The following is a 27,305-nucleotide window of genomic DNA, read 5'->3' as shown; positions in this document are numbered from 1 at the left end:
CGAGAGACCACCGAACGAGGACTGAGGAGGAGAACGTATTCTGCTGGTGGATGAAATACCTCGGGACAATGTATTTGGGTTTATTTTAGGATATTTCTGTTGATTTTACACAGCTTGCCATGGAAAACCGTGATGTTAACTCAGTTCATTGGCATGAATTGCATGATTATTTCGCACATTTTAATCTAAACTCCCAACGTCGGCTCAAATGACTCGGACAGACTGGGGCGTTTCTTGCAGTGGAGCAGTTGTCTGAGAAAACACAGGAAGCGACGTTCCCTTTATAGTCCAAGGCCTCCGTCTTCACCTCGCAAAATAGCCCTGTCAGAACCAGCGGGGCCAGTTAGCAGAATTTATGAGTGTGTCAGAGCAGAGCAGTGGCCCGGATCTGTGCTACCGTCTGATTCCCCCCTCTGAGGAGGCGGAAACAGAAGGACCCAGCCTGAAGGCTGTGGGTCTGTCTGCCCAGGAGAAGACCAATGAACTGGATGTGTGAGAGTTCAAACCGGGAAAAAAGCTAATAAATAGGATAATCTGTCCTTTGATAGTCATTGTATGTTTGAATAAGAGGACAGAGGAGAGAAAGTGAATAAATATGGCCAATCTAAAATTAATAAGAGCCCAAAAACAATCTTGCAATGTGCAGAAATTCCTTGGCGGCCTACAATGACTCATAGTCCGGACGGGAAAAACATGCCTGCTCGGGACGGGATTAAACTGCTTAAAGTCTTAAAAAGTAACAGTGTGGTGCCACTTTAGGAGTGAGGCCTTGGAAACTTGTCAAAACAGCGAATGAAAAATCCGTTAAACGGCGAGAGAAACACAATAATTACATTGTCGACTTTAGTCCTGCTTGTGTTGAAGCAGTTTAGCATGAACACAATGAAACCGTCCGGCCACATGTGTCTGAAAGGGACCAGGCCACGCCCACCTCCAGCTGACGGCTCAATACAGCACTGAACTTTAACCTCTCGGCCCCGCCCCTCTGGAGCGGAGAGTGCCACGGTCGTCTAGAAGGCCAACAAAGCCTCGACACGGCGCTCTGCTGGAATTTGATTTTCTATTGTGCCACCGAGCCACAAAGCCTATTTATCGACCCATTTAGCTTCAACAAATGCACCGTTTAGTTCTCTGTGTACATTTCAATTGGCAAATAAAGTGTTGGAGTTATTGAACCACGAGTCCACAGAGCAGCGGGTTCCTCGAGTTCCTCAATGAAGATCTACACGCATGTAAAATAATGACACTGAGGTCCTGAAACTAGAAACATCTCCACATCTCACATTGAAATTAACAAACTAAAATAAGAAAATATGAAACAAATTCAATCTGGTACAGCTTCATCATCCTTCTCAGGCCCTATAAAGCCACATGCTAAAGAGTTCAGATACAAAAAGCTAACAGCTAATTCCATAAACACACTAAATATATGATGATCAGATGAATCTAATGATACTGCAAATACTCTCCAGGGGGTATCCTCTTCAGATGATCGGTTTTATGTGATAACCATTGTGCAAGTCACTGAAAATGGATAAAACCTTTAAAACATTAAGTGACTATTTACTATAAATACATGATGCCTGGACAGCTGCACCATTGTAATATTGATTAATTAATAAGTTATATAAATCGGTGGCTGGAAGATGCTCTATAATCTGGATGTTAGTGCTTCTTAAAAAAATTTCAAATTAAGTAACAAATGAATTCCTCCTTTAACTCTCCTCATCATGATTCACGGCTTTTGGCTGTAAAACTTGAATTTTTCACTCGTTTTCCTAAAACCTGAACAGTTTTTGTTCTTTGTTTCTTCTGAAACTTTCCAGATAAAGTGAGTCGACGACTTTGCTTGTCACACAAAGAAAAGTCTGAAGAACAATTGTGAAAAAAGAAAGTCTTTAAATGAGTGAAATCCTCTGCAGTATTTCTGGAAACTTCTTAAAGCTGCTGATGAGAGCGACGAGCAAGATGACGAAACCACTCGTTAAAAAGTAGGACTTTGAGGAAGAAAGCGGCTGTGCCGACTGCAGGTGATGGACCTGGATGGCCGCTCACACTTCCACAGATCTGAAAGCGCTCACACTAAGTGACAAACGGCCGCTGCGGCGGACTCCGCTGCGCCGGACTCCGCTGCGCCGGACTCCGCTGCGCCGGACTCCGCTGCGCTGGCTGGGATCAGAAAGCCACTTCCATCAGTGAGTGACAAATGGTCGTGGCCGGGTCCAGGAAGCATTCAGAGCAGATTAACACGGCCGTCACATCACCAGCCGTTGTGTCGTCTCAATATGGACGCAGGAGGAAGACGGCTTCACCTTCAAGACCCGGTCGGGGGGATGAAGTCCTCCGGACGCCATTGTCAGGCTGTCAGAACAACCCGCCACCCCCAACCCCCCCCCCCACCACCACCACCACACCCCCCGCCCCCAGGCCAGATCAAGTCATCACAGGGGCAATAAAGGCCTCGACACAGCCGGCTGAATGAAACAAACGTCAATGTGGTGACATCCAGTCTGTCAACACGACGACGAATCAATCTTCATTTCTTACTCTTTCATTGCCGATGGTTAAAAAACTCACCATGGATTTGGACCGAATTAGACAGATTACATAACATTTTTAAAGAAAGAAGCTATTTAATTTTGGGAAAGATGATATTCTAGATGAAGGATATAGTACAAATAGTTGGCTCTTTAATATAATATGGACACTATGACTTTCTAAAAGGCTGATTACCTTTTGAGAAACTAATCCAGATTAGCTGACTGAACTCATAAAACATCAAGTTTTCTTAACTTTATTTAGAGACACAATCTGTTCTCACACTGTTGGATGGATCAAGAAATACAATTGAAAGTTATACTTTCCAACTGAATTAATTCATAGATTTATGTTCAGGAACACATTCACTTCAAAATGACGTTCTGACATTTTGTCAAATTTGTGAAAATTCCCAAAATCTTGTTTTACTTTTTAAAGTGATTGACAGTCATTCAGATGACAGCTCTGCGGCCTCCACCCCCACCTCCACCCCCACCCCCACCTCCACCTCAGAGGTTAAAGTTACTTTCCTTCACTTCCCCTGCAGGACTTTGACTTTCTTATCGCGTGCTGTTTCCACAAACTGACTGGAGTCAATTCCACTGAACAACAAACACTGTGTAGGATTCCTGCTCTCTTCTGGATGTTTTCAGCCTCAAACTAAAAATCCACTCTTGCATTTTTATTGTTTCCCGCAGCGTCCACGGCAGAGTGACTTTAAACGGAACAAGATGGTGGTTAGCGTGAGGAGACGAAGAGACAGAGGAACATCCAGGAACTGAGACGGGAACAAAGATGCTTCTCACTGCGTCTGACTGACGTGCAGAAACAACCTGCTGGGAAATGAAGTCCGGACATGACGGTGTCAGGCACATCAGTCTGGATGACTGAAGATAATAGAAAGAGATTTTCAGTACAAATATCGAAATGAGGAAATATTGAAAGGATTTCTCACAGCTGTTGTTCACAGAGTCCAAATGGTCTTTTAAATATTCTAATTTATTCAATTTACTTCCACGTAACTCACCGTCTGAGCGTGAACGATGAGTCTCGCTGGTGAATATCTCAACTGGAGGCAGACTCCTATGTCACGGTGCATTTCAATACACTTTATGTTCTTCCTAATGAAGCACTGCAGATTGTTTTCCTCTATAAGTGTTTATTTTCACATTCTCACTTTGATTTGTGGGATTTTTCTGTTAAAATCCACACGTTTTAAACACTTGCTGTGTATTTTTCTTTTGTGTTTCAAAGTGAAAACAGACTGAAAATCTCGACTGGTTTTTGAAGATTTGGTTTAATTCACGTGAGTTTTGCAGATTTCCGTCTGTTGCTTTGAAAAGAAGCAGATTTCTGCCTCAAAGTAAAAATAAAAACACTTTAAAGGTGTGGGGCTGTTTTTTTCCAGTTCGCTGCCTAATTAATGACAGTTTTCATCTGTGCTGTGCAATCCCCACACTGTGTGCATTTCTTGCAGTGTGAGGTTTTGACTTCTGACCCCTCTGAAGCCCGGCCGGGTCACAGACGTGTCCATCAGGCTTCTGTGGAGGACGACCTCCACGTTCACCTCCACCCTGGCCGACAGCGACCGCTCGGCGGGCGGATGAATGGACTTCAGGACGACTCGGAGGGGAGGGGCGACGTGTGATGAAGACGTTTGGATGAAGGACTCAATAATCACCAAATCACACGTGTGCTTACGTTTCAACAAGTTTCTTTTTGCAGGATAATTCCACTGTGGGGAACAGACACATCTATTACAGGTAATTCAATCATGTAGTCATTAAATAACTTACATGAATTCAGAAAACTGAAAAACTGCAGAGCTTTCAGTTCAAAATGACTCTTCCTGCTGAACAGAAACACATTTCAATAAACTGAGATGTGAAACAACAATTAGAAACTGAAATAAAGTTTGATGAGGAATGAAAAGCTGATGTGGAGCTTTTAAGAGATGTTAGGCTTGTTTAAACTTTGCTGTTCTTGGTTTTAAGAACATCATGAGACTTTTTCAAAGTTTAAATTTTTCTTACAGCTTTTGCTAAAAACTGCAAAAACATTTCAAATGATTGAAGGAAATGAAATGTATGAAATGGAAATCTAAAAAATAAAACACAATTTACAAGAAATAAAACAAACTTTCTCGTCTATTCTAAGAGAGTGGGAGAAATATGGATGTGGAAATAATTAAATTAATTATTAATTTGAATAAAGAAACACCGCAAAATTAAACAAAAGAGCAATTTCAACTGTTTCTGTCACAGCTGACAGTTTGGATATTTAAAAACTTCAAAAACCAGTAGAAAGCAGATTAATTTGCACTCATATATCATTCTTTACAGTGTTTTTGTGTACGACTGTTTGATCGTGAAAAGATTCACGTCACATCTTTGAGACGTCAGAAGCTCTCACTCACTGCACAGTTTTTCACAATTCGACATACGGAAATCTAAAGACATGATTAAGTACTTCCTCTCGTGGTGCCATGTGCCGAGGCAGAGCTGCCTAATTGTGGGAGGAGTCAAAGGGAGGGCCTACCTTGATTGGGATTGGCTAAACCCCCGATGACACTATATAGGGTTTGATTTCTGATTGGCTGGTTGGAGCAACACACTTTTTAAAACCTGAAACAAGCCAGGGACAGAGAGGACAGACTGTCTTCACTTCTGGGACGTCAGTCCAGGTACGGGGACGAGTAGTACTGCTGGAGAACCACTAGAAAGGGAATTTTGCATAATATGACTCCTTTAATGGATTAAATCTGCATTTATTGAAACTCCTCAAACAGAATCATTTCAATCTCCACCTGAACAGCCTGAACGTGACCCGTCCGGGTCAGTCGGCCACTTTCTATCCTTGTGCTTGAGTGACCACAGAGGGAGTGAGGTGCTCGGCGGCGCCTGGTTCGATGCTGTGCTCGACCAGCCAAGTTACACCGAGCTGAAAATCGACTGCAGGAATTTGTGTGGAAGGATTCTGACGACTTCCACCGTCACTACGAAGACAACAAGACCTCACAGTGTGTGGAGAGGTTGCTATACATGTCAGCCTGTAATTATACGTTTAACATTCAGCGTCCCGCCGGAGCGTGGCGAGCGGCAGAGGGATGCAGAGGAAAGTGCAATGATTAGGACCCCATCAACATCTTAATCCCGCTAAAGTGGTTAAGTGGCCGCCGGTGAGTCACGGCGAGTCACGGCCAGTCGAGCGAACTCAGAGGATTTCAGGGAGAAAGTGGCCGGTTTGGAAAACAAGTGGAAGAAATACGCTGGATTAAATCCTTCATGTGACTGCGTGTTCTTGTGTGTGTGTGTGTGTGTGTGTGTGTGTGTGGGGGGGGGGGGGGGGGGGACTTCAGTGCATGCTGCAGCGTCCTGAGGCCTGGTGACAGGTGTGTGTGTGTGTGTGTGTGTGTGTGTGTGTGGACGGAGGGAGGGAGACAACTGCTGTTGGTCTGATGGGAGCAGATGTTGTAGATCTCTGTAAACTGTTAATAGCTGCAGGATCTCGTTACATTTAACTCTTTAAAGGCCAAACCTCTCTCACTCACTCGCGACTCATGTTTACTCTCCTCAGAGTGTGTGTGTGTGTGTGTGTGTGTGTGTGTGTGTGTGTGTGTGTGTGTGTGTGTGTGTGTGTGTGTGTGTGTGTGTGTTGCAATTTCAGCACCACAAAAAGCTCCTCCACTGCAAAATGTCCTCATGTGTTCGTCAAGAAAATGTATTGAGAGATTTTGGTCTCTTTTTGTCTGGTGGTTCCCATCATTTCATTTTACTCCTTTTTATACACTGACGTAAAAACTAAGTGAAAACTAGAGCTGCACAATATCAAATGATGGTTTTTTTTCATCATTTACAATTAATCAGTACAATTAGTTGCTCATGTAGGATTTCTATAATTAGAGAAATATGTGGTATATATATATATATATATATATATATATATAGAAATATGTGTCTCAAAACGTTTATAAAAATGGAAATCATTAGGATGAAAATTCTTGTGTCAAACTTGTAATGTTAGTTTGGGAAACTCTTGGAGGTCTGATGACACGTTGGTTTTGATCAGCGGTGTCAAACATGAGGCCTGTGGGTCAAACCTGAACCGCCAGAGGCTCCAATCTGGACAAAACACCAAATTGTGAACATTTCAAAGAAACATTACTTTTTCTTTTTTTAACAGATTTCTTAGGAGTAGCCACTCAACATTGAGGCCCGAGCTGAGACCTCGTGATGTTTCCATGAAAGCTCCCTGGTTGCTATCAAACAGCCTCAAAGCCACGCTGTCAGGGGGAGTCAGTAAAAACTCCCAGAATGCAACAGCTGCAGGAGACGTTTCTGGACATTTTCTCTGGATTTTGCAGCAGAAGGTTTTATTAAAATTGGTTTCATGTTGAGATTGGAGTCATTTTATGTAGTAATTGTTTGGTTTTTGTGAAAATATAGACATTTCATCACGTATCCTCTGCGACGCAACAAAGAAAACCTTGACATTTTGAATACGAAGGTCAGGGTTAGTAACTAAAGCTGCACAAAAACTACCAAACAAATGATAACAATTCAGCTTATGTTGTCTTTTCTGCCTTTGCGGCTCAAAGTGGCTCAAAAAGACATTGTCAGTTTAATGTCAACAGAAAGGGAATTTTAACTATAATATAGGAGAGGATAGTGTCTACAATTTACAGCTGTTGTGGTGATAAAACCATCTCATGCAGGTACAACACAGGAAATTTGTCTCATTTCTGAAGTTTTTTTTCACAATTGCACAAAACAAACCTGCAGCATTATTCTCTCACTATTTGAAAGCCTCCAAAAAGGAACATGTGAGTTAAAACACAGAAGTGAGTGAAGAATTGTAGATCTCTGGGTTTTAGAGTTGATAATAAATGTTTATTGTGAATCCAAACAACCGTTTGGATGTTTGGATTCCAACCTTCTGACTGCGTCTTAGCGTCCTGCAGCTCGCTGAAGACACGCCAGAGGAAAGCGAGTCCTGTTTCTTTAAGCCCGGCGTCCGGAGCCAATCTGATGACAAAACGGAGCGCAGCAGCTGTTTGCGGCGCTGCGGTACTGTCAACGCCGGACCGTCACGCAGAGCGGCGCTCTCGTTTCAGCGCAGACGCTAAATTTAACCCGAGGCCGAGAGCTGCGTCCGGCTCCGCGGCCTTTATTTATCGTGAGAAGATTCACAGATCACGAGTTCCTTTCAACACTTTTTCCACTTATAGGAATTGACAGCGGGGAGCCTCTGACGGGCTTTGCATGAAAACGCCTTGCTGAAAGGCACTTGACCAGGAGCTGAGGGGGGTGGAAGGTGACCTCCTCCGGGCCCGGTTCCGGTCTGAATGGCCGTAAACGGAGGCTCAGATAGAAGGTTTGAATCTAAATCTCTGCATCGTTCGTCTCTCCTCACCTTGATGCCGCCCATCCTCTGCTCTCCCTTGAACTCTTTGCCGTTCTTCAGCCAGTGGATGCTCGGCGGCGGGTTTCCGGCCGCGGCGCAGCGAAACTTCACCGTGTTGGCGGCGGGAACGGCCAGAAGCTTCTTGTCCATCCGATCGGGCCGGGTCCAGTACGGTGGTTCTGTCGGTGAGGCACAAACAGGAAACGGAGTCAGTCCAACTGCTTTAATGAAGCAAATTGTAGAGAGTTTTCTCCACTTTGTTCAAAGAGTAAAACATCAACAATCTTTTTTATTCACTGTCTGTGGCCTTTTGGGAAAATACTGCAGTTCTGGCATGTTTTTTAACCTGAATCTGAATTTTTGGGCCAATTTTTAGAACCGAGTATCAACTGATCTCAATGTTCTCCTGATTTGATCACATTTTCTTTGTGTATTGACCTGAAAGTTGGTTTTATAGTGTATAAAACAACATGACCATAATCTGGCATGTGCCACATTGGAGTTAGAGATGAGAGCTTTAAAGACCACTTACTGATTTTAATGTTTTAGGTAATATGGCTCTATATCGTTGGTGTCAAAACATTCGGAAACATCCGATGGCAGGAGGCTCCAATCTGAACAAATCACCAAGCAAATGGTGAAAATAGCAAATAAAACTTAGATTTTTCATTTTTTCCCGTAAGACGACATCGAGCTCCCTGGTTGCTTTTAAACAGCGTCAGAGCCACACTGTCAGGAGGAGTCTGGAAAAACACCCACAATGCAACAGCTGCTGAAGTTTTCTGGATATTTCATTTGGTTATACAACAGAAGGTTTCATTAAAACTGACTTCATGTTGAGCTCGGAGTTCTTTTCTGTAGTAACTGTTTGGTTTTTGAAATAGACATTTTCATCATCTGTGTAAAATAAAGGTCATGTGATCTGTCAACTCTGAAGTTGCTTTAAGATTCTGTAACAAGCCAGCAGATCTTCATCCGGGGCTTCATTCACTCTTAAACTCTCTGTCCTTGGTTTTCAATTTTCATCCGTGTTCTTAGATCATAGAATAATTGGGGAGAGACCCTTAGGATCTTATGGTTTCATGTTTTTTTAATGGCTGAAATGTGGCCCAGATGGGACGAGTCGGCTCATCTTGGACGAGTTAGGAACTTTTCTAGAACAGATGTGGAGAGACTGAAGCTTCACGTCTGTCATCGTCTGACGGATCAGAGTACCTCATTTCATTTTTTTTCATTTCGCCTTTATTTATTCAGCAGAAAACACATTGAGATTAACAATCTCTTTGCAAGTGTGTCCTGGTCGCAATTTATTAAATAAATTTACAGTGTTAATAATACTAGAATGTTCTTAAATACAATCAAATAGCAAAAAGAAAAGTACAGACACAAGGAGCATCTGAAAGATAGATTCTAAAAACCATCAAATAGTTTAAAATAAGTTAGTTAAAACAAGAACATGGTGAATTTTTTGATTCCAACCGCTGTAAAGGTTCTAAACTCTCCAGTGAGAGCAGCTCAGTGAGTCTAAGGTGGTTCTGTAAAACATTCCATGAGTACGGAGCAGAACACATGGAACGCCCAGTTCCGTACGGACAGTCGGAACCGTGAATAAAAAGAAGTCTTTAGATCACAGACTGTAGTTATTCTGGGGTTTCTGGATCACATAACTACAAAGGGAGGGAGGCAGTAAACCAAGAATCACCTTATAGATAAAACCCAGCCAGTGAATGTGTCTGTGTACAGGTAGAGCCGCCATCCAGCAGTGATGAGTGAGGCTCTGCAGCCCGTTAGAAACCTCAGTGCTCCATGGTAAACTGTGTCCAGTGACTGAAGACACTGAGAAGAGGCATTCATATAAACAATGTCCCCACAGTCCCACATGGACAAGAAGGAAGCTCAACAAGGAGCCCTTTGGTCTGGAAGGAGAAGCATGTTCCATTTCTGAACTAAAAGCCCAATCTCAACTTAAGCTTTCTCACCAGCTGCTCAATGTGAGGCTCAAAGGAGAGGGAATCATCCATTGTGATCCCAAGGTATTTGTAAGAGGTAACTTCCTCAATGACGTGACCTTCTAGGGTAGTGACGGGGGTCAGATTCGTCTCCATCTTCCTGGAAAGTAAAAACAGCAGGACTTTGGACTTCTTGGCATTGAACATTAACCTCAGGTCTTCCAGGTTGAACTGAGCAGCAGAAACATCTGCCTGCAGCTTAAAGAGGGCCTCTTTTAAAGACGGTGCAGAACAATAGACGACTGTGTCATCAGCATAATAATGAAAGTTTGCATCCACAACATTCTGATTGAGGGTATTGGTGTAAATTGTGAATAACAAAGGCCCAAGGACTGACCCCTGTGGAACACCTTTGGACACTGGAAGTAATTTGGAGGTGCTGCCATCAACCTGCACGCTCTGAGCTCATCCAGAAAGATAGCTTTGGAACCAGCAGACAGTTTGTTCCTCTAGACCAGGGGTCTCAAACTCATTGACCCGGGGGCCGCATCGCTGCAGTGCATCATGGGAGTTTCTGTCCGTCGTGTTTTAGATGTAATTATTGAGGGTTATATTAGGTTTGTATTGTTGGTAATGATTGTGTTGTGTTGTGTTGTGTTGTTGTTGCTTTGTTCATGTAGTTAGTTAACTCATCTTGTTTAGTTTAGTTTATTAGTTGTGGGTGAGCAACCAGGAGTGAAGAGGGTTTTGTGTGGGGTGTCCTCCCGCCATGGTTTGAATTGGGTGATGTCATAATTAAAGCTCAACTTTTACGGAATGATTAATGGAAAATATGTAGTTATTGAGCTAATACCCAATGTTGTCTACCGTTTCAGCGAAACTGTTATTCACTGAACTTACACTACTTACAAAAGATGTATGTCTCATTCTTCCAGCCAACTATCCTTACGAGTACATGAACTTACCCAAGTAAGTAAACACAACGTCACAACGTCTACTCTCCCTTCCCGTGTTGGAGGTCCACTTCAATCGCGGACCGCAATAACGTTATACTTCCGCAGCAAGGTGCGGCCCACAAAATATCGTGTGAGACCCCTGCTCTAGACCAATGTCCAGGAGTCTCTGGAGCAGCACGTCATGGTGGACTGTGTCAAAAGCCTTAGAAAGTCAATCAAAAGTGCTGCACACTGTTGTTTTTTGTCCAATGGCACAATAAAATCATTTAAAACTTTAGTGGCTGCTGTGACCGTACTGTGTCCTTTCCTGAAGCCTGACTGGTAATCTGATAGAATATTATTTGAGTATAAGAAGTCTTTTAGTTGTTCATTCACCAGGGATTCAGTACCTGACCCAGAGCAGAGAGTTTGGAGGTGGAGGCTGATAGTGGTCTAGACTGGCCGGGTCACCTCCTTTGTGCAGGGGGAGGACAAAGACAGTCTTCCAGATGTGTGGGACTCATTAAAGGTTAAAGATCAGTTGAAAAGATAAGTTAAGGGATGAGCAATAAAGTCTAGGCTAATTTTAAAAAGCGTTGCTCCAAATTGTCCGGCCGCGCTTTCTTATTTACATTCAGGTGTTTAAGTTCTTTAATTCCCTGAGAGAGTGTGATTGGCTTGAAGGTAAAGGACTGTGGCTGTTTGGGACCCGTGGAGGAGGTTCTGAATACTCCAGAAATAATTCAGACTTTAGTCACATTTTCAAGCCAATAATCATGTAACTGGTGCTGTGGATCACCTGAATGATGAAAATGATGAGTGACGGTTATGAACAGCTGACATCAGTATTGATTTAAGCTCAGCTTCTTGTGAAAATGCATCTTTTTTCTTTCAGAAAACTTTCATCTTTCTACGGCGACGCCAGAAACGCTGAAAACCATTTAGTTCGTCAAACCATTTTTTAAAAATTGCGTTTTCAGTGGCTCAGAGCACTGTTGTATCGTTCATCGATCCTAGTTTTCAGTTTTCAGTGTGAACAGACCTAATATCGACCAACAGAAGCTTTAACTCTTTGCAGTTGGAATGAATTATATTTACCTGTTTGATCTGGTGAGTGAACCACGTGCACATATTAAAAAACTATGACATATTTCCAATGGCACAGTGTTGGTAATTCTTCATTACAGAAAACACAATTTATTCTGCAAAACTTGAGCGGATTCAGTATTTGTAGTAGATTTCTCATATTTTCGGCAAGTCTGGAATATTGATGTTAAAAAAAAATGTAAGTTGACTGATTTGTGCAATATTGCTCGACTCAAAATATATACTATATATACTATATATATACTATAATATATTCTAACATCTTTAACTCATAATATATTGACATACCATATTTTCTTCATTACTTTTAAGTTATTTATAATGAATCAATATAAAAGAATTAAAATTTTCTAATTCTGGTGTAAAATATCAAGTAAATAATGTTCTGAGCCAAGTTTTCCCTGTATTGAGTTGTCTTGTCTTGTGCAGGATTTAACAAACTAAAACCTGCTCCTGGAAGATGTTTACTTGCTCCTGAGGATCCACTCATTTGCATTTCAGTTTTAAACGTTCAGCCCACCCTGCTGTCCACAGGCGGCCCGCCACTGTAAAACACAGTTTGACGGACGCTGAAAGAACTTAAGACGTCACAAAGGAACCAAACAAAACTTATCATCTTCTTCACCTCCCAGAACAAAACGAGAGTTCATCTGAATCCTCCGAGGCCGCGAGTTTGGAAACCTGTCAGGGCGATTTATTGAGTCGTTTTGAGAACGAGCAGGGACAAAGAGAGCACAGCGAGTCAGACAGGAGGAGTGTCCCTGCTGAGTGTGTGTGTGTGTGTGTGTGTGTGTGTGTGTGTGTGTGTGTGTGTGTGTGTGTGTGTGTGTGTGTGTGTCCCAGGACAAAAGCTGGGGAGGTGGCTGACCGGTCATCAGATGTCTCTTTTACTTTAGAAATGCAGGAGGAGAAAGAGGAGCTAATTACCATCTCAATGCCAGCAGTGTGTATGTGTGTGTGTGTGTGTGTGTGTGTGTGTGTGTGTGTGTGTGTGTGTGTGTGTGTGTGTGTGTGTCTAAATCTGTTTACACACTCACACTAAAGGGGCTTGTTGTATCTGTGGGGACTGAGGCCCCGTTTACACGACAACGGGTACGAGTGTATCTGCAAAGTTTTTAATCCGGCTCCCAAGGTGGAAAGATTCTTTCACGGTCTCTGTTCCCTCCTGCAGAGACTGATGGAGGCTACAGAGCCTGTTACTGCTCATCCCCCCCTCCCTCCTGCTCATCCAGTTGTAAACAAACATGGCGGCCCCGTAGTGGTACGACCCGTAGTGGTACGACCCGTAGTGGTACGACCCGTAGTGGTACGACCCGTAGTGGTACGACCCGTAGTGGTACGACCCGTAGTGGTACGACCCGTAGTGGTACGACCCGTGGTGGTACGACCCGTAGTGGTACGACCCGCGGTCCATATTCTAGTTTTATGGTCCAGATCAGTAGTTTAATAGTTGAGACTCTCCCTGATAGAATCCGGTTCCTCATCAGTCCACTAGGATGTCAGGTTCTCTCCATTTTCTTCACCTTTATAGTGTTTTGTTCTCTGCACACGTCTGTGTAGTTTCATTACAAAAATAAGCAACAGCGCCCTCCAGTGGCCCGGCAGACTAACTACATCGTTGTCTCTGTGTCTCTGTGTCTCTGTGTCTCTGTGTCTCTGTGTCTCTGTGTATCTGTGTATCTGTGTCTCTGTGTCTCTGTGTCTCTGTGTCTCTGTGTATCTGTGTCCGCTGCTGCAGTGGAAACTCTCTCCTTTTTTTAGCGGATTAAGTGTTGTCACGTGAAACGTTGTCGTGTAAACAGGGCCTCAAAGATTCATGGCTTCATGATGTACGATATTACAGCCGCGATAACGATATTAGCGATAAATATTTGTTACTTCTCTTTCTTTCTTTTATTCTAATTTCCACCAGCTCTGACTTTTTATTTTAAGTTTTGTGTTTTCAGCTTCCACCGGCATCAAGTACATCAGTTTGCTGACTTTTGCTGTTTTTGGTAATTTCTCTTCAATTTAGTGAATTCATTTGAATAAATGACACATTTTCTCCGTCATTTGGATTTTTAAGTGAAAACATGGCTTGATGTCGGAATGAAGTAAAGGTTAGCCTTAATTGAAGAGGTAAAATAAACTGCTCATGGAGCTGATTGCACCCTGACTGATGATGACTCACATCATGAAGGGAACAACATTTAAAGTAAATTAACTCACAAAGGAGGAAAAAAGCTGTTAAAATGTTGGATGAGCTGGTTTAGAGTCAGTCTGCTGGAAGTATAAGCCAATGTAATGTCAGTGAAAGGTATGACATCAAAGTGTGTGTGTGTGTGAATGTGTGAATGTGTGTGTGTGAATGTGTGAATGTGTGAATGTGTGTGTGAACATACTGCTCTCAGACAATATCACAAAGAAATGATCAGCTTCAGACGCCACATGGTTTCATCTCATCAGGTGAGCCGTCACTCACTCCTCAATATTACTCCTCTGTGTGTCTGTCTTTGATCTACTCCGTTTGTCTGTGTGTGTGTGTGTGTGTGTGTCTGTGTGTGTGTGTGTGTGTGTGTGTGTGTTGTGATATTTTTCTGACACATTTTTCTTGGCTGCTGCTTTCAAACGTTGGCTTTTCGCTCACAGTGTAATTACAACCAGACAGAGAGAGACACTCGGTGATGAAAGCAAACAAGCACAGCGTTACTGAACTCTGTTCAACAGACTGTAAACTCTATGTGTGTGTGTGTGTGTGTGTGTGTGTGTGTGTGTGTGTGTGTGTGTGTGTGTGTGTGTGTGTGTGTGTGCGCCCGCGCTCATGTGAGATTTTCACGAGGAGAGTGTTTGTCTTTGCGAGCTGGGGAGTCTCACTCAAGCAGCAAGCAGCGTGCTCCATTAGACTTTAGCACACACACACACACACACACACACACACACACACACACACACACACACACACACACACACACACACACACACACACACACACACACACACACACACACACACACACACACACACACACACACACACACACACCTTAAAAGGGAAATGTCTGTTAAATTTCATTACTTCTCTCCTTCTCTGTGTATTTGGAGCGAACTCTGGCAGTGTGGGACGACCCTCTGAGAGTCTGAGCACATTGTTTTCTTGGCATCGTAATCAGCCACACACACACACACACACACACACACACACACACACACACACACACACAGAGTTTTTAAACAATCTCTTTCCCTCCTCCTCCTCCTCCTCCTCCTCCTCACTGCTGTCGATCCTTCAGCCACAATGACGTTTCCTTTCTCCCAGAATAGACCCCGACGTGGACTCAGCACCGGCTCCGGGAGTCTCCATGGTTTTGTCCCCATAACACAGACGGGTTTATCCGCTGACCTTTAGCTGCTATCCGCTAACTGTGTTGTGTTTCTACACGGGACCAGCTGTCAATCAAACCGAGCCCGAGGAGACGGACGCCTTCAGAGTTTATTCCACCTGAGAATCAGCTTCTCATCCTGCTGCAGTGATTTCTCCTTCTTTACTGACCTTCATAAGTCATAAAACTCTGGTTTATTTCAGTGGTTCTCAATTTTTTATACTTGGAGAACCCTCAGATTGCCTTTACGACGGTTTAAAGCTGCTTTCTTCCTGATGCTAAAGCCAAACGTTGGCAGACTGGTCAATTCTGACCAACATACAAAACATGGACTCAAAAGTCACCAGCGCCGATCACATGCCAACGTTTTCAAGTGAAAACAGAACATTTTCGTTGCATTTCTGGGTCTGTATACTCGACATCGGTGACCCATTATTTTCCAAAAACTGTTGCGTAAACGTGTGACTTTTCTGAAACAAAAATACAAAAGCTATGCTTTTTCACTGGAAAATATGCATCGTTCTGTTTAAAACTACCTTATTAAAAACAGTGTTTAAGTCAGAAATAGACCTTTCATATGTGGGCCACTTTGGACCAAAATGCAAAAATGACAATATGTAAATACTGAAGATTTCAAACTACCTTAATACGGAATATAGGACTATTGTCGTGTTTTTCTGATTGTGAGTCTAACTTTTATGAGGGTAAGGGACCAACATATGGCCACTCACAGCTTTTTCTTGTTTATTTAAAATGGAACCATCGTGAGTTAAAACGATTACAGGACAAACCACTTTTCTGATAGAAAACACACTTTCAGCAGGACATTAGCACCATGTGGTGATCAGGATGATACAACTGGACCATGAACGTTTTCATGAAGGGAGAATTTCAACCTGTTTGGAGATTATTTTACAATAAATTGTGAACAAAATCTCCTTTTGATCAGTTTGACACTTTCAAACACAACATTTGTGTTTTTTAAAGCCTTGGAGTGCCCTGCAGAGAGAAGATCATTTATGCTGCAACTTATGCAACAAATATTTATTGAATGTGGCACTGGGTTGTCATTACCTTAACAAAGAGCACATGTTTAACTTGAGATCTGTGTCTGGGTGGATTTGTCAGCTCTGTGGACTCCAGGCAGCTGACACAGGCACTTTCCACTGTCAGAAAAAAAGCTGGGGGAAAAAAAGCATCTTTTTCCAGTTCAGCAAACAGCCGAGAATTCTTTGATTTCAGCATCTGTTTGATTTACTGTGGCGTGCTGCTCCGTATGCTCAGCAACACACAGGAATCCCATCCCGTGTCTAATTTGCTGGATGGTATTTCCTCAGCGGAGGACGGGAGGGGTCGACCCAGAGCGGCTCCCCCTCCACCTCCACGGGGAGGGAACCACCGCACCGCCCTGCGCTGCACCCACACACACTGGAAAGTGGTTTACTGTAACATGTCAGTTCTGCAGTTACACCGTCGTGTCCACCTGTCAGCTCAGAGGTTAACCCAGGAGGGGAATCTCTCCGGGAGCCTAAAAATACTCCTCCATGCTCTGCTGTTTGCTTGGGGGGTTTCGATGGCAAATTCCACAGCGTGACTGCAGAAATCAGTGAACCTCCACACGGAGAGTCGGTCAGAGTTACACACATGCACACACGTACACACGCACACACACACACACGCGCACGCGCGCACACGCACGCACGCACGCACGCACACACACACACACGTGTATTTATTGAGGAAACTGTTGCAGCTGCCATCAGTGCTGCATCATGCTCCGTTTTTCAGAAGAGTCATGGTTCAATATCAAAACCCACAAGAAATAGACATTTGGTGAAAAACTCCAGCTTTTGGCCACATCACAGTCAAACTTTGGTTTTCAAAAGTAATTCATTCCTGAAATTTGTTCTACAACCAATCTATTTGAGAATCTACCCTAAATTTCAAAGAATAAAACATATAAAATGGACTAATATGTTTCAGCGTCACAAAATAAAGCTTCTTAGAAAACCTTTTCAGCTGCATCAAAATGCCTACAAATGGAATGCATTGTTATATCATAACAGTAACTAAATAAAAGCCAAAATAATCAATAAGTATTTGGTTGAAAGAAGAGAAACTATTGATATTTGGTGAGGATCCAGAGAAATAACATGAGGTGCTCAGCAGGCGGACAGATATCTGGAAAACACAGACCAGGACTGGTGTTTTGATCCAGCTGCTGAATAAAACTTCACAAATTCTTTCCCTTACATTAAAGGGGTCATATTATCCAGCCTGTCAACACTTTCACTTGGGTCTGGTTGGTCCAAAAAGGTTTTATTCAAAGTTCATTGCCCAAATCCAGGTTTTCCTTGATTTTCCTCATTTGAATATTGGATCATAGGAGCTGCATTCAGAATCTGCTGTGTCTGTGTGAGCTGGACTGTCTCCGCCAACACATGCCCATCTTGGGAAGAGGAGGAAGGTGCCATGTGCCATGGTGCCATGTGCCAGAGCAGAGCTGCCTAATTGTGGGAGGAGTCAAAGGGAGGGCCTACCTTGATTGGGATTGGCTAAACCCCCGATGACACTATATAGGGTTTGATTTCTGATTGGCTGCTTGGAGCAACACACTTTTTAAAACCTGAAACAAGCCAGGGACAGAGAGGACAGACTGTCTTCACTTCTGAGGCGTCATTCCAGGAATGGAGACGATTAGTACTGCTGGAAAACCATCAGAAAGTGAATTTTGCATAATATGACTCCTTTAAGTTGGGTGGATTGTGCAGACTTGGTTCGATGTGGTGAATGGATTTAACTCACTCTGATTCAGCAATGTACCAACACACACTTTGGGGTTCAGAGTCTCACCTACAAAATAAAAGTACCAAGTCCCAGGAGAATATGCACTGGGAGTCAAGACATCACGGAGGAAACTTTGTCCTGATTGTCCAGCTACTGAGCATGTGCAGAAGTACTAGTTACTAAGGCCGTGGTGACCGGGACCAGGAGCAGAATGTCAGAAAAGATGTGTTGGCTCCAAGCACAGGTGTCCTGTAAACAGACCCCAAAACGGAGCAAAAGTTTTGCATTTTCACTTGAAAACGTCCTATAAACATGGCCTAAGATGCTCCATCCTAACAGACAACTCACACCTTCACCTCACACGTTTTCTCCTGACGTCTGGTTTCCTGCTGCAGGAGTTAAAACGAACTGTGGCCAACTTCAGAGCAACAGCAATTAGCTGCAGCAGGACGCGGCCACGGCCTCGGCCTCCAGCTCTGACACCGATCCGGGGAGAAGCCGGGGGGACGGAGGGGGGGGGGGGGGGGGGGGGTGCAGGGGGAGGGAAGACTAATTGTGTAATTGTATAATTTGCCCTCTCTGACGCCTGCAAGCACACAGGCAGATTTCATTACAGATTACACTGGTGCTCTTTGAAGGCGCGCTGCCCCGGAGGGCCTGCCGGGACTCAAGGCAAACAGAGCTGGAGGAATGGCGGCAGAGTAGCGGAGCAGCGTAGCGTGGCCCGGCGTCCAGCGCTCTGCTCTCCTGCCAGGGTAAACAAGGAGCCGCATAGCTCAGCATAGCTCAGGAGCACTGCACAGATTAGGCTCTGTTAACATTCCTCCTCCCACCACACACACACACACACACACACACACACACACACACACACACACACACACACACACACACACACACACACACACACACACACACACACACACACACACACACACACACACACAGAGGACAAATGGATCTCTGCTAAATGCCAATCGTCTCAGAGGCATTACAGTCGGAAAACTTTGGAGAAAGTTGTATCCTATTACTTCTGCAACTCTCACACATATTCTCCAGAGATTACAGATGACGAGATGCAATCATGAGGTTGAAAAGTATTACTAATAACTCCAGATAAGGATCATTGTGGCTCGACTTAAAATGAATTTTGCTCTCATATTCATGCTTGTTCTTCCATAATGTGCTTTTTTGGGATTCGCCCAGACGTTGAAACCACAACATTAATGGGCACGATTTACATTTTGTGATATGTGTTGTGGTTTATCTTAATATGACCTTTCTGAAACTTTCTGGAATAACTGCAAACTGTTGGTTCAGTTACCAAGTTCAGCGTCAATGTCTACAGAGTGTGAAGGTCTGTTTGTGTGTGTGTGTGTGTGTGTGTGTGTGTGTGTGTGTGTGTGTGTGTGTGTGTGTGTGTGTGTGTGTGTGTGTGTGTGTGTGTGTGTGTGTGTGGCCTTTCAGAGCTGAAATGTCAAATGTTGACCTCACAGGTTGGTCAATAACGTTGCTCCACTGCTGAAAGGTTTGTGTGTATACACTCTGAACCGCTACCTGTTTGACACTCCAGGTCCAAACCCTCTAAGCTCTCTCCACAAGGTGTGTATAGTGTGATAGTTTTATACATAAACACACTATTACAGTACAATTCTACAAATCTGCTGCAAAACGGACCAAAACCTCACATGATTCAACAAATCTAGTTAACAAAAGTCTTTAAATGGGCTGTAAACCTTCCTGACAAATCCACAATACATCATCAAGAATTGCTGTTCTACAATTACAATCCAATTTGCTCTTTAGAAAGAAAGTTAACTAAATAAATGTGATGCACTTGGTGCATGTTTGTGTGTCTGAGCCACGGCTGGATTGTAGGATGAAGGCATTAATCAGGCGCTCTGTATGGGAATAGTCTAGAGTTATGAGTGGGGCAAACACAAAACATTATAATAGAAATAACACTTGTTTATCAGTCTGGCACGAAGAGCTGCACAAGTTGTCACACTTGATAAAATAACATCTCTCTCTCTCTCTCTCTCTCTCTCTCTCTCTCTCTCTCTCTCTCTAGTGGAGAAGACTCTCCTTCCTGCTACACTGGGCTAATTAGCGGAGGCTCAGCGGACATTAAGCAGCGATCGGGGTTTAATGTTTCTGGGTTAATCCGTCTCCTTTTGGCCGGGAAATCGGAGCCTCGTATGTCATGAGCTAGACTTACATCCAGAGATTAAGTCTGGCGGTCTGAGGCTATTTACTGGCATTCAGGATGTGTGCAGTAAGCTGCTGCCACTTCGGAAACACTCCGGGCTTTCACTGCGACAAGCTGCACATTCAAACATTCAGGTTTCACACTGGAGGCGTTAAGCTTTTCCACAGCGACAAAGACGGAGAGAGGAAGCTTTTTACAGCTTATTCTTCAATAATCTCTCCGTGTAAGAGGGTCGGCTCAATGCTTTAAAGGAACCAGGGGAGTATGAATATGAAGAGGTCGTATTTATAATCATTTCATTTCACAATGAAATTGTAAAGACTGTTGATAATTTCAGTTTTCCAAAGATTTATTGCTAAAATACAGATTTCTTCATTTTCAAGAGAGAAACAAAATGTTTTTGGGCATTGAGACATGAAATGTTTTGAGCACAAAAGTCTTTTTAACTTATCTGCTTGAGAAATGTCAAATTTAATCCACAGTTTGGTTGAAATGCAGTAAATAGTCTGTTGTTCATCGCCTGCTTCCTGGTTCATCTATGTCGTCTTCACTCATTTGATCGTATTTACTAGAACTCCATTGAAATACATTCACTTTACATTCACTGCTGAAGCTCTTTGAAGGGAGTAAAGTTTCCACATGGCTTCTATCTCACATTACGAACACGAACATGTGAAGCAAAAGTGTAAACGGAGTGCAGAACATTAAAGATAGTGACCTGAATGGTAAATTGGAGCGTATTGTTCTCTGCGTGCATGAAAACTATTTAGCTTTCAGTATCTCTGCCTTTTCCGTGTAAACGGACATCATTTTCAGAATGTTGTCACGTAAACCTGAAACTTTTTCTGAAACTGAGGCCCCGTTTCCACGACAACCAATACGAGTGTATCCGCAAAACTTTCTTCACTTTTGGGGGGTCGTGTTACACGACACCAGTGTTCTGATCCACTGTATCCACAAAGTTTTTAATCCGGCTCCTTTTTTTTTTTACATGAAACGTTGTCGTGTAAACGAGGCTGAAAGCTCTGTGAATATCAAAGCTTGCCTTCATTCAAATATTATGCTATAATACACATTTTCTGACAAAACTGCACAAACACGAAGACTATATTCATTAAAAGCTAAATCGTTTAAGCATGATGTCTTTAGAAACATCTTTTGGTGAAATTTTTATCAAAATTTAATCTAACCTTTGATTATAAATGTGTTGGATTAAAAAAATCTGCTGTGCAATGCTAGAGAAGTCCAAAAGTTTAAGGCCGGTGTTCATGTAAAAGATTAGAGTTTGATCTCTTGGTTAAATAATAGGCAGGATTTTTCCAGTAAAACTATTTTTGTGTGTAGTTTGTGGAGTTTCTCTGAAGGTGATCCCTGCACAACGCATCTCATTATTTTAGCAATAAAAATCGTTTTTGCCCACAAGTCTCTGTTTCTACACGACTTTCTCTTGATTTGTACAAGAGTGTAGACTGTGTGGGGAGAAAATGGTGAAACATTAATGATGACCCGGAGGCATCGGGGCAGCAGCCTCTCCAAATGTTAGCGTCTCAGTTTTCTCACCCCGGGATGAGCGAGGCAACAAGGCAACGAGGCAACGAGGCAACGAGGCTTTGACTTCCTGTCACTGCTCCACTCAGCCAGCGACACCGACTTTCAGGTGGACTGGGAATTATTCTGAATCACGGAATTCACGAAAACTCTGCATCGATTCCGTTTGTGCCAATAATCCTGGTTGTAACCCTTTTACTAAAGTCATGTTGCTGACTGTACTTATTTCCATAACTCTGAAACTATTAATGATGTCTAAAAAATACAAAAACTGGTATAAAGTACAGATAATTAGCTTTGGGTTCATTCTGCAGCTCCCTGAACTTCAGCATGAAGACCCTCCATTTACAGGCAAGATTCACTAGCATGTCACACATACACCCTTATTTTTAACACCTAAAAAAAGCTTCCTTGGCCCCGCTTACGGCTGCGTCGTTCTGTAGTGAGGCATCAGGAGGCTTTACAAACCATATACTGGCTCCCGACGTATCGCAAACCACGGAGCGGCGAGCAAGCTACCAAATTCCGACGCTCTCCAAGCTTTGTCATAACACCACAGAGCGCAGACCAAACCAGCAGCTCCGGATGGGTTCAGAGCTTCAGGGAGGAAGTTTAACTGTCTGGCTGTGAGCGCTTATAACAGCCATCAAATTCCAATTACAGGAACGAAGCTCAGACGGCGCTCACACAAAGGTAATTGCCTCCATAAATCGGTTGATGGCCACACAGCGGCTCTTCAGAGCCGCTTCCTACCGAGGCGTTACAGCTTCTGCAGACCATTTGAAATGAGTCGGAGCAGATTCAGAGCACTCCAGCAGTTTGATGTAAATAAGTAATTTCTGTCTCCACAGGAGTGCAGCAAACATTTCCAGCTGTTCATTAGGTTGTCCTTTAATTCATAGTAGGTAACATCCAAAAGAAGGGAAGGTGGAGAAACCTGAACAGGAATCAAACAATGAACCAAACTATTTCCCAAATTCAGTTTTGAATCGGTCTACTGGAAGGTCACAGCCATGAGTCCCTGAGAATGACCTTTCACTCCGAACTACTCAGGTGCAGCAGGCAGGGCGTCCGCGGTAAAACTTCAGCAAGATCAAACAGGCACATCACATGATCGACGGTAGTGACCCCAAAAAGGAAGCAGCCAAAACACTCAATCACTCCCACAACAGTGTGTGTGTGTGTGTGTGTGTGTGTGTGTGTGTGTGTGTGTGTGTGTGTGTGTGTGTGTGTGTGTGTAACAAATATAAAAAAAAGATAATCATATATGTTTGTGGTATGATTAATGTTAAAAACATGCATGTATGCTGATGATGTCAGTGTCTTTGTGCTTTTGGATTTCTTGTTCCAAACAGCAGTCGTCTTTCTCTTGTCCTGAATGTGCTCCAGTCTTTCCATCTTATGGGTATCTACAACTGTCTGATAGGCAGTTTGTTGATTTTTGTTGTTTTCGGTCTTTTTTCCATCCCAAATATGATCCGTTTTCACTATGAGGTGTTTTGAAAACGACTGGATTAACGAAGAGTTTCATGAAGTAACTTCCCATCTGGCGTGATGCAGCTATGTTCCGAGTCGCTGCAGATGGAAACACGAGCATTGTTCAGGGTGGCGGGGAATCGCTGCGACGCACCACAGACTCGTTAAAACCAATGAGACGAGGTGTGTGGCGTGGCACGGCTAAAGATTGGTCAAATAGCATGACTGCCCCGTGCGTCGGAAACACAACACGTCGCAGTTCAGTTAAAAAAGAGGATTTCACAATGTTATCTGAACAAAAGTACAGAAAAACATTCAAGACAAACTATATAATATAAATGAGAAAAATATAAATAAGGATTCACCATTTTCATTACCTGCATCTTCTGGGTCTTCATCATAATCCTCATCATCACCAGATGACAGAGAATCTGGAACCAAGAGGGAAAAAATGCTGAGTTAAGTTTTTACTAATGGACTGAATTCAATATATGAATCATATGCTATTTTATAAGAACAAAAACATCTTTTGTCTTTGGACTCTCTGAACTGTTCACCATCAGAAAACAAGGTAAAGACGAGGAATCTCCAGACGAGACGAGACGAGACGGTAACTAAGAAAGAGCTATTCTGTGTATGTTAAACGCTCAGAGATTAAATGGAGTGTATTCACAAACAGGACATACATACACACACACGCACACACGCACACACACACACACACACACACACACACACACGCACACACACACAAACAGATGAATGGATATTAGGACCGGCTGTTCATTGAGAAACCCATGAATGAGTCCACAGTTCTCAGATATTACAAGCCAAACATTTCCACGGACAAATGAGCGGGTCATTAGTGCCGCTGCGACGCGCTCGTGTGAGAGACGTCTGCACATGTGCAGCACTCACGCACACAGCGACTGCAAACGGTTAGCGTGTCAGCTGATGTGTAATTATCCTCCAGCCACTGTTTAGATTTGCTGTATCACACATTTTCACTGCAGCGCTGTAATTATTTTCCAATCTGACCCCGAAGTTTTCTGGTTCAGCTCTGCAGGTCGGCTTAATGAGAGCCAGCTGTTACCTCCACAACCTCAGCGAGCTACAACCGCGCCTCAGTCTCCTGATGGCCAGCGTTTTCTTTACTTTGTTTGAATGAGTCAAATCTGCTGCTGAGCTGCAATGAAGAAGAAAAGGTACCGTATTGTCTGAAATATAGGTGACCTCTGTTAAAAATTTAAAAAGAAGAAATGTGTATAAGTTTTCCTGGTTTGTTAGAACATCAATTCTCTGTGTCCAAATGTAAGTGTTGTTAATCTTTGTCCCGCAGCTTCTGTTTTACTTTAAATTCTGCTGTTGAATTTTTTCTTTTAGAGACATTTGACTTTCTCTGTCAGTTAAATCCATCAGGGATGAAGACGTTTCTGTGGTACTGAAGCAGCTTTCTGTTGTCGTACAGTGACAACTAGCAGTCCGACATAGTACATCCGAGTGTATTTTGATATGTAAATTACTTTGTAATATGAGTTGCACGAACAGACAAGCAACTGAAAAAAGTGTGACCTAGTCTGGGGAATACAATATTTGAAGTACTTGGTTTTAAAACACCTTGTATCAATGAGAACGATCGAGACGAAACAGCATCATTTTTGCTTTTTCATTCAAACGACATGTTGTGAAACAATCATCATTACCATGGAAACTCTGTAGTTTATAAACCAGACAAATCATGAAATTAAACAAATTTCTTGCTCCATCAGTCAAATTCAGTAGGAATTGAGGATTTTCCCTGAAACCATAGCAGCGTTCTGTTGTCATACAGTGACATCATCTAGTGGTTACAGATGGTATTTAACAGTATATTTTAAAAGTAGAACTGTTTCTTAATATAAGCCACATTACCCAGTCAAACAATTAAAAAGTGTGGCTTATGGTCCAGATAATACAGTATTTGTTTGATATTACACTTTAGATGAGCGCCATCTATTGTTTTGTTTTTCAAGATGAAAATACTGTGACTAGTCCGTCCATCTTCAAAACCACTTTATCCATCTTGTGGTCAGGGTGAGCTTGACCTCGTCCCAGATGAGTATGGACGGATCGTCACAGGATCCCAGCTGGAAGCAGAGCCGTCATGAGACATCTCATGTAATTCCAGCGCTCACCATGTGAGTTTAAATCACTTAAGAACGACTTTTTACAGTATGTGGTGGCAATATCCTGTTCTGCTGCTGCCAGCGCTCCTTCCTCCACGTTACACACACAGCTCGATTTATCTTCAGCACACAAGGACGACTGTGTTTTCACTCAAATATTTGAGCAAGGTGTCAGATATTTAGGAGCGGTATCAGATTTAGCACCTGGATGGCGTCCAGATGGCGGAAGTACACACACACACACACACACACACACACACACACACACACACACACACACACACACACACACACACACACACACACACACACACACACACACACACACACACACACACACACACACACACACACACACAGAAAGTTATGTGCTTGCTGATGTGAGATACGCTGTTATTATTTGCAAAGTTTAAAATATCATTTTTTAAATGTTTTTTGGCAAATGTGAAATAAATCACTAAACTCCTGTTCACTAGAGGAATGCTCCTTTATTTCCAAAATAACTCAGAACTACTGACTGAAAAATGAAAGGTTTTCCACTGTGAGCAACTATAATTTTCAAGTTTTCAATCCTTATACACGCCTGAAAATCCTGCACTTGTTTTTTTTATTCTAATTCAAAAAGTGAACTCTTTTGAAGCAGAATCTGAGTGAATATAATGAATTTTTCCTTTTCAAATGGCACAGACACTCAATTTACATGTGTCCTCCTGCAGTGGGGAGAAGCTGTCCACCTCTGATCTGTCCTGTCCTGTCCATTTTCTTCTGGGCCTGCAGTCAAAGCATCTGTGTGTGTGTGTGTGTGTGTGTGTGTGTGTGTGTGTGTGTGTGTGTGTGTGTGTGTGTGTGTGTGTGTGTGTGTGTGTGTGTGTGTGTGTGTGTGTGTGTATGTGTGTGTGTGTGTGTGTGTGTGTGTGGCTGTGTGTGTTGAAAGGGTGCAAACACTCACTTTTGACCTAACCATCTGCTTCCAATGATGAAATGTTTGGAGCTAATTGCTTTCTAATTGCTTGTCAATAACAGGCTCAGCTGGTGTCCGCTGCTTTTACGGGAAAACGCTGCCTGGCTTTTAAGGCCCCGTTTACACGACAACCAATACGAGTGTATCCGCAAAACTTTCTTCACGTTTGGGGGGTCCGTTTACGCGACACCAGTGTTCTGATCCACTGTATCCACAAAGTTTTTAACCCGGCTCCCAAAGTGGAAAGATTCTTTCACGGTCTCTGTTCCCTTCTGCAGAGACTTATGGAGGCTACAGAGCCTGTTACTGCTCATCCCCCCCTCCCTCCTGCTCATCCAGTTGTAAACAAACATGGCGGCCGCGTAGTGGTACGACCCGTAGTGGTACGACCCGTAGTGGTACGACCCGTAGTGGTACGACCCGTAGTGGTACGACCCGTAGTGGTACGACCCGTAGTGGTACGACCCGTAGTGGTACGACCCGCGGTCCATATTCTAGTTTTATGGTCCAGATCAGTAGTACTCTCCCTGATATCATCCGGTTCCTCATCAGTCCACTAGGATGTCAGGTTCTCTCCATTTTCTTCACCTTTATAGTGTTTTGTTCTCTGCACACGTCTGTGTAGTTTCATTACAAAATCAAGCGACAGCGCCCTCCAGTGGCCCGGCAGACTAACTACATCGTTGTCTCTGTGTCTCTGTGTCTCTGTGTCTCTGTGTCACTGTGTCTCTGTGTCTCTGTGTCTCTGTGTCTCTGTGTCCGCTGCTGCAGTGGAAACACTCTCCTTTTTTTAGCGGATTAGGTGTTGTCACGTGAAATGTTGTCGTGTAAACAGGGCCTTAGAAGAACAACGGTCGCTAACGTGTTTG

At 43.2% G+C, this 27,305-nt stretch overlaps 1 protein-coding gene across 6 annotated transcripts in view; it reads right to left on the bottom strand.

The window, feature by feature from the left end:
• The window catches only part of fgfr3 (fibroblast growth factor receptor 3), a 90,393-nt gene that overhangs the window by 31,730 nt on the left and 31,358 nt on the right, over window positions 1-27,305 (bottom strand). For 4 of the 6 annotated variants that reach the window (XM_080480881.1, XM_080480878.1, XM_080480879.1 and 1 more), the window contains exons 4-5: window positions 23,676-23,741; window positions 7,951-8,120 (exon numbers count right to left, since the gene is read on the bottom strand). In XM_080480881.1, coding sequence (XP_080337007.1) covers window positions 7,951-8,120; window positions 23,676-23,741 — 236 coding nt within the window. The remainder of the gene's footprint in view (window positions 1-7,950; window positions 8,121-23,675; window positions 23,742-27,305) is intronic. The other 2 variants (XM_080480882.1, XM_080480883.1) reach the window with 1 other exon arrangement.

This window comes from Lipophrys pholis, assembly GCF_963383615.2.
Source record: "Lipophrys pholis genome assembly, chromosome: 14".
NCBI lineage: Eukaryota > Metazoa > Chordata > Actinopteri > Blenniiformes > Blenniidae > Lipophrys > Lipophrys pholis.
The sequence above is the reverse complement of the archived record's forward strand: the minus strand, read 5'-3'. Positions and strand labels throughout refer to the sequence as shown.